Source organism: Equus caballus, chromosome 22 (genome assembly GCF_041296265.1).
Source record: "Equus caballus isolate H_3958 breed thoroughbred chromosome 22, TB-T2T, whole genome shotgun sequence".
NCBI lineage: Eukaryota > Metazoa > Chordata > Mammalia > Perissodactyla > Equidae > Equus > Equus caballus.
The window spans coordinates 44261637-44273442 of record NC_091705.1 but is presented as its reverse complement, the minus strand read 5'-3'; the positions used below and the strand labels follow the sequence as shown (position 1 = coordinate 44273442).

Below are 11806 nucleotides of genomic sequence, written 5' to 3'. Positions count from 1 at the left end.
ATTGAACATCTCTGTCCCTCCCTCACCCATTCCTACCAGCCAGGGAGTTGAACTGGTTCACTGTTTCCCAGGCTTCAGTTATTCAAAAAAACACCATCGCAAGTTATGCCCTTTCTGTCTTTTTTTTTCTTTTCTGCTTTTTCTCCCCAAATCCCCCCAGCATGTAGTTGTATATTTTAGTTGTGGGTCCTTCTAGTTGTGGCATATGGGACACCACCTCAATGTGGCCTGACGAGTGGTGCCATGTCTGGGTTCAGGATCCAAACCGGCAAAACCCCTGGCCACCGAAGCAGAGCGCATGAACTTAACCACTCGGCCACGGCGCCAGCCCCACCTTTCTGTCTTCTTCTTGATTTCAACTTGCTTAATTTTTGTCTTTAAGTGGATCCACTGTTTTTACTTATATTAACTGAAGGGAAACTTTTAAAATTGGTAAATGGAAAACTTCTGTCATTTGCCACCGATAGGAGGTAACCAATAAAAATAAGCACAATGATAACATCTTTGATTTAAAAAAGAAAAAAGGAAGAACATCAAGCGTCAAAGAGATGTTGAAGATACACAAGCCCGAAACTCAGATGGTCTTCCTGTTGTAATCAGAGACATTAAAAGAGAAGGTGAAAAGGAACGTGAGTCGGTGCTCTTTAACGCCGTGTCGGTGCCACCCAGGATAAACTTAGAGAGCGACTACAGCTGTCTCATCATGCATAAAGGATCACATTCCACATCCTGGGCTGCACTGAACTTGCTCATTTCCAGGGTTCCTGCTACTGTGAAAAAGGAAAAACCATCACAAAACCCAAATCTCCTCCCGTGTCATGGCCATAATGTTGAATTATTCACAGGGGGAAACGTCTCTAGGGATGAAACGTATGAATCAGAAGTATTGGAGAGTGAGCATATGCTTACCTGTGTTTCTAAGTCTTTGTTTTCATCCAACCTTTCTTCCAAGATGGGTTTTTCCTTCTCTTCTAGGTTAGGCAACTTCTGAAAAATAAAAGCCCTTCAGATTTACCCACTTGAAAGGGTTTTATACTACCATATAGCTGTTTAAGGCCACTTGAAAACTTGAGCACTCCTCTTTATATTTTTGTTGATGGTTCTGCCTACTGAGGCCTATTTTCAACAAAGGAGACTTTTGTACCCCAAGTGTTGAATTTTGCCTACCAACATGGTCTAACATAATGACACAAAGTTGTTTTTAAAAAAATTCTATATATATTTTTAAATTAGGAAATGAAAAATATCCAAATTTCTAACTTCTGTAGGATGTTTTAAAGCTCTTCCACCACTAGGCATTTCAGCAGGATACCAAGACTGGGGCTGAAGGCACCAAATTGTCTCCTCAACCCAGCCGCCATGTTACCCGCTACACCCCTTGAGACTCACAATCCTTGAACTAAAAGTTCTTTCTATGGTGTCTGAACTCAAGTGGCAAAGTCTTTCTGAGAGGAACTAGAGTCTGGAGGCTGTGAAGATGACACACAATTTGGAAGGCTGTTTACACTTCCTCTTCCGTTTCTAAGAAACACACTGACAATAACCAAATTTATAACTTTCAAAGATGCAAGGAAGTTTGATGGTGGAATTTAAAAATTTGCTCAAAGGACAGATTTCAAAAGGTTTTCAAAATCCTTTCTAATTCTCGTATCAAAGGTAAACCTGAGGGGGCCGGCTGGCCCCATGGCCGAGTGGTTAAGTTCACGGGCTCTGCTTCGGCGGCCCAGGGTTTCACCAGTTTGAATCCGGGTGCGGACATGGCACCGCTCATCAGGCCATGCTGAGGTGGCATCCCACATGCCACAACTAGAAGGACCCACAACTAAAATATACAACTATGTACTGGGGGGCTTTGGGAGAAAAGGGAAAAATAAGAAATCTTAAAAAAGAAGGTAAACCTGAAACCTCAGAATTTCCAGAAGACACCCTATCTGCCTTAATATGAAAATATTTATCTTACTTCTTTCTTAAAGATTGGCACCTGAGCTAACAACTGTTGCCAATCTTCTTCTTCGCTTTCTTCTTTTTATTGCTTTTTCTCCCTCAAATCCCCCCAGTACCTAGTTGTATATTTTAGTTGTGGTCCTTCTACTTTTGCTGTGTGGGACGCCGCCTCAGCATGGCCTGATGAGCGGTGCCATGTCTGCGCCCAGGATCCGAACCTGCGAAACCCTGGGCCGCTGAAGCCGAGCACGTGAAGTTAACCGCTTGGCCACAGGGCTGGTCCTTATCTTACTTCTTTTTTTTTTTTTATTTTTTATTTTTAAAGATTTTATTTTTTTTTTTTTTCCTCTTTCTCTCCCAAGCTCCCCAGCACACAGTTGTATATTCCTCGTTGTGGGTCCCTCCAGCTGTGGCACGTGGGACGCTGCCCCAGCGTGGCTCGATGAGCAGCGCCATGTCCGCGCCCAGGACCCGAACCAACGAAACACTGGGCCGCCCGCAGTGGAGCACGCGAACCCAACCACTCGGCCACGGGGCCAGCCCCCTTTATCTTACTTCTTAATAAGACTTCATCTAGAGCTTTACTTTCACAAATTTTATTTTCTGGAAAAAGGAACCAATGTCTCCCAAAAGCTTATAGAACCACTGAAAGATTCTCAGCATCAAAGTTATGGGCGACCACTCCAGATAAAAATTGAAAGCCCCCCTTCCGTTATACTGCTTGGAACTCTGAACTCACCTGTTCACAGACATTTGTCCTGTTTTTCTTTAATAGTTCAGGGGAGCGTTCACTTTCCCTTTCCTCGTTAGAAGGAGCACCGCTTTGGTATGATTCTCTTTCCCTTTGGGGCAGCTGGATGCATTTTGCAAGCTTAAATTCTGCATTTGGTGTCAATTGTACAGTCTCTACCTTTCCACAATTCTGCTTGAAAAGGAGTCTCGCATTGGCAATGACAATGGAAGCAAACCTCTTGATGTCTTCTGGAACCAGCCGCGCCACCATGACAAATCTCTCAAGGTCGTCCAGGCTGTTTTGGGCTGTGTCAGTCACAAGGACTTCCAGGGGCCAGTCGCAGCGGTCCAGGCTCTCCTTTGTTTCAAGCAGGATGTGGTAGGAGTTGGAGATGGTCTGTAGCTGATCCTTAATTCTGGCCTCAAGGTTGCTGTCGGTGAGGTTACATGCGATTCCACAGACTCTGCAGGCAAAATCCAGAAATTCTCTCAAAGATTCTTCTATGTGGTTGGCAGCCCTGCGGATTGCATCGATGTTGGCCTCCAGATAGTCTCTGAACCTCCACTTCCTACTTACGAAGAGCATCAGGCCTGCGACAGAACTGGCCACCTTGTGCTGCAGAGCTGTTACTGTCTCTTTGGCCAAGTCCAGGTCCAAGGAGAGTTCCTTTACTGCCTCCTCCGAGAAGGAGCCAGAAGAAGAGTCGGTGGATGTGGAGGAGCATGAAGAAATGACGCTGGCTCTGCTGTCAGAACTGGAAATGGATAATCTGTCTGATTCAGGAGATAGCGATGTGGCCCGTCTGGAGAACCACGAGGAATTATGGTCCATGGAATTCTCTGAAGCCCCATCGGCTTTTCTCGGCTCTTTCCCAGCCTGAGGGACACTTGGCATGGCTTTAGGGATGTCGTAAATGTTTGGCCTGGTATTCTGCTGTTCCACTCGAGGAATCAGAAAGCTTGAAGGAACCTTATAGCTGACAGCCTCATCCAAAGGGAATGTGTCCCGTGGGGCTGGAAAGCTATAAGAAGGTATTTCTGGAAGGCTGAGTTTTTTCTGCATGGGCGCATTTTTATGCAGGTGTGGAGTGAGGGATCTTTCTCTGCTATTCAGAGGACTTTGAAAACTGGACATGTACCTGGGGAGAGCGTGGCACTCCGATTCTTCCACAAAGCTGGTTAGAGATACATTCCTTATATTGGCTTTTTCTGGAGACACTGGAGTGTCATAAATCCATTCTGATTTCTGAGGGCTCGGTAACGTGTTGTAGCCGCCTCTCCTCAAGGCAATTGTTGATGTCAGGGGAACACTCTGGCCCTGTGAAGAGCCACACAAAGTCGCCCAGTTTAGTAACAATAAAAAGAGGGTGTGAGCAACTTATATGACAAATGTGTGTTATACTGAGGACCTAGTGAGGGCCAGGCACTGTGCTTCTTAAAAATCTGATCTTCATTTCCCTGCTCAAGCTTCTTCAGGGGTTCCCCATTGTTGTTATCACTCAAGGCCCTTCACGGTCCGGTTCCACTCTCCTTTAGAGCCTCCTTTTTTTCCACTTCCACCAGGCCTCCCCACCATGCCTGTCACTCCCCTCCTTGTAGGTCCAGCCTCCTGGGCTGTTTACCCTTCCCTGAGCTCAGAGTGCTCACTCGTGCCACCATATTGAATTTTACCCAAACTGGTCCCTCTGCTCTGAATACTTTTCCAACTCTTTCCTTTCCATCTAACAAACTCCTCTGCACCCCTCAGGACACTCCTGCAATGCCACTTCTTTTGTAAGATCTTTCCTAATGACCTTGGACATAGGTGTATTTATTGTATATATGTGTCAGAATCCAATGATAAGCATGCACTACAGATTTCAAGTTATGGCACCTCCCTTACAGACAGGAAAATGGACTTTAACACAACATGTCGAGGGGTGTAGAACAAGAAGCAGCATTTACCTAAGGACTGCTGAGCTCTTGCTCTGTGCCAGTCACTGTACGGGGTCCTTCGCAGGGACCATTGTGAAACTGGCTCAACACAAAGTTGACATAAGGGAAGCCATATTGTAGAAAAGAGACCGTGTTGTAACTTTGAGTGACCTCTGACTGACTAACCCAGCTGGATTTGCAGCCTCCAGGAGATCCACCTGTTCTGTAGATTTTATGACCCCTGCTTGTGCATGTACCTCCCAGCTGCGATAAGATGATAATTTCATTCTTTTGTGTTCCTAATGTGATGACCCCCACACCGAGAGTCTATGCTGGCAGCCATCATCAATGAAAACTGGAAGGTCTGGCGTGGCGACTCCCAGTCTGTCACACCAGAGGGTCAACATTCCTAACCCTCTCCTCTATAACCCACTGGCCTTTATAACTGCTTCAAATTTCTGTGCCCCCTTAAAATGGTTCTTTTGGACGTTAGTCGGCCATCTTCCCTCTTCCTAGCAAGCTAAAATAAAATGCCCTTTCTCTGCCACCATCTTGCCTCTTGACAATTGGCTTTTGTGTCGTGGCGAGCAGATCACGCCCTTCGTGCAGTAACAATCGCGATACTCACAGTGAGTCCGTGAGAAGAAACTGAGGCATGGAGAAGTTAAAGGACCTGTCTAAACCACTAGCTAGTCTTGTTCCTAAACACCACGGCACTTAGGGATTTTGTCTCAAATGAAACAAGTTCTGCCATGAGGAGTTTGCATTCCTAATTCTGACCAAGTGAAGAGAATTTCCCAGAGGATGTTCAGGTCTTCACGGCATCGAACCTCAGCACCTTGTCATACTCACGCCTGGTTGGCCGGCTGGGGCACCGAGTACTGCCTTTTGGGGGCTGGCGGGTATGTCATACACCTGCTGTTTCTCTGGCTCCTGGGGAAAGACCACAAAGGAGGACAACTTGGATTTTCCCTTCCTGATGGCTGCACACCACAAACTCTCCCACTCTAGTGTTTTTTTCAAATAGAAACACAAATCACAGAAGATTTTGGGGCTTTTAGTCACGATGCTCTTATAGTGGAAGTTTCCGTGCTGCATGGGGTACATTTTTAACAATCGACTCTGTGCTGTGGAAAGGTGCCTTCTCACCCAGAGGTGAGACAAACTACAGAGAAAATTAATGGCAGTTGCCTGAGTTAAGAAGAGTAGTTCATTTCCTTCTGTAAATTAACCTTAAGATTGAATTAAAGAAGAATAAATGAGATTGGGACTGAACATGTCTTTTGTCTTTCTTGTTTCTTTTTCTCACTAGAAATTTCCTGTGCTTATAACTCATGTATTCATCCTGCCCATATTCACTGAGTGCCTACTAACTTCTAGACGCTGAGCCAAATGACACATACACAGCCAGTAACCAGCAAAAGACATAGAGCCAGTACCGCTAATTAGCATTTTTTGGTACAGCAATTAGAAAATACACATATTAGGATGTGAAAAATAGGTCCTATGTTCCTAATCGAGGTGAGAGAGCAGCAAAACAGGTTTTATAAAGAAAGAGAGAAAAAGCTGGAATTTGCAGAGGGGGTTTTTTTGGAGAGGGTGGAGCTGTGGGTTTCCGGCTGTCCCCTCCTCGGTTGGGGAGGGTGGGGCTCTTGTCACTGCCCTCCAGCCAAGTGGAAAGTGCTCCAGTGGGACCTTCGATGACTTGAATTGTGCCACCTGAGCTTGGGGTCTTAGTGCACGGTGGCTAACTCTGGCATGGGAGAAGTTAAGGGTGAAAATCTGATGACAAAGGACAGGCTGGTGGCTGGCTGGCATGGCCTGTTCTCAGGGCAGGAAGAGTGTGAGGAAAAGTGAAGCAGCCCCCTGGGGCACAACATTGAAGTGGGCACCAAAAACTTCAGGAATCAAGGTAAATAATATCTTAATGCGATATTTTAAGAAATCACAATCAATGTGAAAAAACCGTGATGAACGAAATGTCGACATTTTAAATAAAGACAGGATCCAGCAGGGCCGGGCTGAAGGGGAGGGAAGAAGTGGAGTCCCGCAAGTGTGTGTGTTTAAAACTTTTGTGCCCAAGGCGAGTGCCTCCTGCTCCTCTCCTCGTCCCCGCGCAGCCTGTGCGCCTGGAGTCCCTCAAGGCAAAGGGAGACTGTGTTTTCAGGGACCAGATGGGGATCATGTGAGGGCTGGAGCCAGAGCCAGCCTGGAGAGGGCAAGACTGTCAGGAGGATGGGGCAGGAGATGACCCGCTGGCAGGGCTAACAGAGGAGCCTTGGTCAGCAGCCAGAGGAGGGGCGTTTGCCCCCATCAAGGAGCCGGTGGGTACGAGCTGCCGGGCAGTGAGGTGGGGAGGCAGGGCGGCACTCGCAGGAAGGCCCCAGCACAGAAAGCGTTTGCTGCTGGAATAGGTATTTAAATTCCTCCCCTGAGTCTGCTAAAGTGACTTCTTATTACTCGTGGGTGACCCCGAAGGCACAGAGCCTGCTCGAGTTTCTGCTTACCCCAGAGCTGAGGCTCCCAGCCCTGCCTGCACTGTAGAATCACCCGGGAGCTTTAAAACTCCTGCTGCTTGGGGCCCACCTGACCTCAGACGTCAGTCTCTGGGCGGGCCAGGCAGCAGGTGTGGCCAAAGCACCAGGTGATTCATTGCGTTGACGGGGCGGGAGAGCGCAGTTTGGATGGGCTAGGAAACGAGGGAAGTTGCTTTCTGATTACCTGAAGCAGGTCTCACAAATTTGATGTACCAGTTACGTACAAATAAGAAAAAAAAAAAAAAAACCTTTAAAATTTCATCCCCCAGAGATAATCAATGTTAAGATAACCAATGATAATGTTAAGACGGTGATGGATATCCTTCAAGATATTTTTATTTCAGGGCTGGCCCGGTGGCATAGTGGTTGCGTTTGTGCACTCCACTTTGGCAGCCTGGGATTTGTGGGCCCACATCCTGGGTGCGGACCTACACACTGCTCATCAGCCATGCTGTGGCAGTGTCCCACATGTAAAAATAGAGGAAGATTGGCACAGATGTTAGCTCAGCAACAATCTTCCTCACTAAAAAAATATTATTTAAAAAAATGCATATATGTGGACGTATACACATGTGTGTGTGTTTGTGTGTACAGATAAAAAATATCTATTACAGGGGCTGGCCCGCTGGCTCGGTGGCATGGTGGTTAAGTTCACACATTCTGCTTCAGCGGCCCAGGGTTCGCCGGTTCAGATCCCGGGTGTGGACATGGCACTGCTTGGCAAGCCATGCCGTGGTAGGTGTCCCACATGTAAAGTAGAGGAAGATGGGCATGGATGTTAGCTCAGGGCCAGTCTTCCTCAGCAAAAAGAGGAGGATTGGCAGATGTTAGCTCAGGGCTAATCTTCCTCAAAAAAAAAAATCTATTATAAATGAAAAGTAACCATTTTTTAAATATTCAGAATTCAAGTAATCACAACATTCTCCTGAGCAGGTTTGGGCTCCCTGGGACAAAGCTGGCTTCTGAGTGGTGACGTGACCTTTGGAGTCAGGAGTGGATCAAAGCTCCTGAAGACCGTTGTCGGTACAGCTGAAACACTACATCTGTGTGACACTGAGGACCCCACACTCCGGGCGGAGCAGGGCCAGGGTCGAGGCTCACCTTCAGGGCTGGTGGTCCCCGGCTCTGGGCAGGCACGTCATACACCTGGGAAGGCAGAGTTGGCAGCGAGGCCCAGGCAGGTCTGGGAATTGTGAGGAGGGCCTTGGGGAGAGAAAGAGCAGAGGGGAAAGACACGTCAGCCCTGAGTGCACGGATCACATTCAGGTTGTCCCTCAGACAGCCAAGGCAGCTCTGACACTGCTGAGGGGCTCTCCCGGCACCCCTAACCGGTGGCCCTTCACTCTGAGGCCGGGAGCAGCAGATTGCTGTGGGGAGGTTCCCCGGGGAGGACAGCCTTCCTCACATGGGGCCATAGCTGCCTGCGTCCATCTCACCCGGGAAACGGGTTAGAAATGCAGATTCCTGGGCCCCGTGGCGGTTGTACTGAACCTCTGAGTCCTGAGGGGAAGTCCCGGGATCTGCAGTCCCCACCAGCTTCCCAGGGCTCTGATGTTCTCTAGGGATCTGAGGCTGTGATTCGACTCCTGGCTTATTGTTCATCCGGTGATGCTGAGGATGCTGCTGCGAACGAGACAGGCAGAGGGGCTTTAGGGTCTGAAGTGGAGGGACTAATGGGGTTGGGGCGGAAGCAGAGGCCTGTCGTGGGCCGTGTCGCCTGGGCTGAGAGCTGATAGGGAGCAGGAGGCGAGCAGAAGGCTGTGGCCCGCAGCTTTCACTGGCAACAGTGGGAGGCAGGAGGGGACTTGGTGATTCCGAGGATCGAAAGTGACTGGAGAAAAGCGAGCAAAGGGAGGAGAGAGGTGGGGTCGGAAACGTCCTGTGAAGGAGTCTGGATTTTACCCCACAAAGGGCTGGACCTCCAATCAGATGAAGGGCACTTGGTCACTTGTTGCCCTTGCTGCTGTGGAAAACAGAACGTGTCTCAGCCGTGGAGTCTGTGCCTGTAAATGGGAACTCGGGATTCGAGTCAACCCCCTGGAACTCGCTGATGTTGACTCTGGGGCGGGCACCCTGCCGGCTGCTCCAGGGTGGCAGCATCCAAGCCTGGCCGGGTCTGAACTGGCAAATTTTAAAATAGTGGCGTTGCCAGGGCTCCACCTCAGACCTCTTGAACTAGAAGGTCTCTGGGGGGGGGGGGGGGGGGCCTGGGAGTGGGCGGTTTTAGAGGGCAGTGGATGCTGAGGGTCCCTATGTTCCCGACGGTAACCCAGCTCTGTGCCTGGCATGGGGTAAGCGCTAGTATCCGTTTGTTTGTTTTGCTGAAAGAATGTGTATGGCTTGAGACAGTAGGTAGTGGCCGAGTGGGTCCCACCATTCCTCAGGTCAGAATAAGAGATGCAGATGGAGCAGCTGCAAGTGGACAGGACCAATGCTTCTCCAAGGACTTGCTCAGCTGTCGCGTGTCGAAACAACCTCCCTCTGAGAGACAACTGCTTTCTAACTCACTGGTTCTCTAAAATCCTAGGCTCTCAGAAGCATTGCTGTCTGGAGTTCCGTCAGGAAGAAGGAAACATCCCACGCTTGCCAGAGAAGCAGCCTCCATTCCCGGCCCCCGCACAGAGCTTCAGATAAAGAGCATCAGACACGACAGTCCACATCTATCCTAACGTTGTGGTTCCGAGCAGAGAGCAGCCTGCGTCCGCTTTGCAGTCCAAGCTGACACTGACCCCTTTACTCACTGCCCTGTTTTGCACAGATCTTATCAAGATAGGGCTTCATTTACGTTTCACCTAAACCCCACCTTTCCCCCAACCCCATAGTGATGCTGTGCCTCTTCTGCGACACAGCCTGTGCTTCCTCTGCTCTATGATCCCCGTCTCTGCGGCGGGTCAATGAACCTGACTTTGTCCCTGCTGGTCTCAGGCTGATTGGTGTAGGACAAGCTCGTCAATGGTCCTCCATTGTGCTCTGAGTTAAGTCCAAGCTCCCACCAGACCATGCCCTGCCCAACCCCAGGGACCGGACCATGCATGACGTGTCCCTTGCCACCAGCTATCACCTCTGCTCTTCCTTCCTCCCTGCCCCCGCTTATTCGAACACACCAAGCTCCCCGCAACCACAAGAGCCTTTCCAAACACGCATCTGTCGCCTACTGCTCCCCTGTGACCCCAGGCCATTTTATTTGTGTAGCTGACTTTGTGGGTCACACATGCCTACAAGACCACCTACAGAGAGCAAAGGGAGTTTCCTGTGTGTGGAATTTTAGGTGGAAGGAAGCTGGTTCAAAAACGCCCAGGGTTTCTTAGAAATCGTAGGTTCAAGATGGCAACCAATAAAGGAACATGTCTGAGAAACAAGGTTTCAAAGGTTTAAGGGGACAGAAGGAAAGTCCAGTTCAGGAACTAGTGGGTCTGAGAGCAATTTCATTAGGAAATCTGACCCTTTTCACTTAAACTACTAAAGATTCCCCTCTCCGAATTTAAACTCATATCAAATATATTCTTTATATGATGATTAAAAAAAAAAAGCCAGGCCAGCATATTATGTTAAGGAAGTTGGAACGAAAAGTAAGACAAAGCTCAAGAGAGTGGTTACCCTGGGGGGAAGTGACTTGGAGAAGGTGCGAGGGGCTTCTGAGGTGGTAGTTGGTTCTGTTTTTTGACCTGGATACTAGTGACTGAGCTGTACCCTTAGGATCTATAGGTTAAACTTTAACAAAAAAATAATGCAAAGAATAGTGTCAGCCACAGAGTCAGGCAAAGGAAGATCAAGGGCATGCCAACATGCCTAGGACAAGGGCTCTGCCTTCGGTCGTTAGCCATCTGGGGGCGTAGACAGACATGCACAGACATGATAAGTAAGCTTTAGTCTCATCAGCCATGTGACCTGGACAGGCCTTTTCACTTCCCTGGGAATCAATTTCTTCATTTGTAAAAAGAGGAGTTGTTCCAATCTAAAGGCTCACCGGGGTCTCTTCCAGCTATAGAGACGTCTGATTCTGACACGTAGACTCCTCTCTTAGGACATTTGGGAAAAGTGACATATTTCTACCCTCTTGGTTTTTAATTTTTGGCCAACTTTAACCTAGAGATAGTCAACCCAGGTATAAAAGGAATCTGTGAAATGGCTGGCCCAGGTCATGTTCCAAGCCTGTGAACTGCCCGTAGGAAAGCAGCTCAAAGCTAGTGGCTGGACTTGCCTCGTTCTATCAACGACCACTTCTGCTCAGAACGCATTTCCTGGGCAGTCTCAGACTCAGGGCTACCCGCTAGATTGCACCAGTGGGGAGCAGATGTCTGCCTACTCTGTGAATTGCAGGATTCTTGACTGATTATCATCTTCGATTTCTTCTGTCTCCTTCCTTCTTGTAGTAGAGGTAAAAGCAAGATTATTTAGAATCACCAAAAGGTTCAACTCAAGGTGACCTTGGAAATGATCAGGTCCAACCCTCTCATGACACTAAGCAAGAAAGAGAAGTACAGAGGGGTTTTGTGATATTTCTGACCCCCAGCACAGCCGTGGCTGCCCCGGAAGCCGCGTGAGCCAGGACTCCTGATTTCTAAGCCACAGAGCGCACCTCTCGCTCTGAGAGACCCCCAAGCACAGACAAGGCAATAAAGAAAAGTGGGGAAGGAGGGAGCAAAAATGTTGACAGGGCAGCCATAGAGGAAACTTCA

The 11806-nt window shown here is 48.6% G+C and overlaps 1 protein-coding gene across 3 annotated transcripts in view; it reads right to left on the bottom strand.

Moving 5' to 3' along the window:
* The window catches only part of CASS4 (Cas scaffold protein family member 4), a 38886-nt gene that overhangs the window by 3177 nt on the left and 23903 nt on the right, over window positions 1–11806 (bottom strand). For all 3 annotated transcript variants that reach the window (XM_070247218.1, XM_014735296.3, XM_005604798.4), the window contains 4 exons: window positions 8229–8330; window positions 5443–5523; window positions 2684–3994; window positions 910–987 (listed from right to left, as the gene is read on the bottom strand). In XM_070247218.1, coding sequence (XP_070103319.1) covers window positions 910–987; window positions 2684–3994; window positions 5443–5523; window positions 8229–8330 — 1572 coding nt within the window. The remainder of the gene's footprint in view (window positions 1–909; window positions 988–2683; window positions 3995–5442; window positions 5524–8228; window positions 8331–11806) is intronic.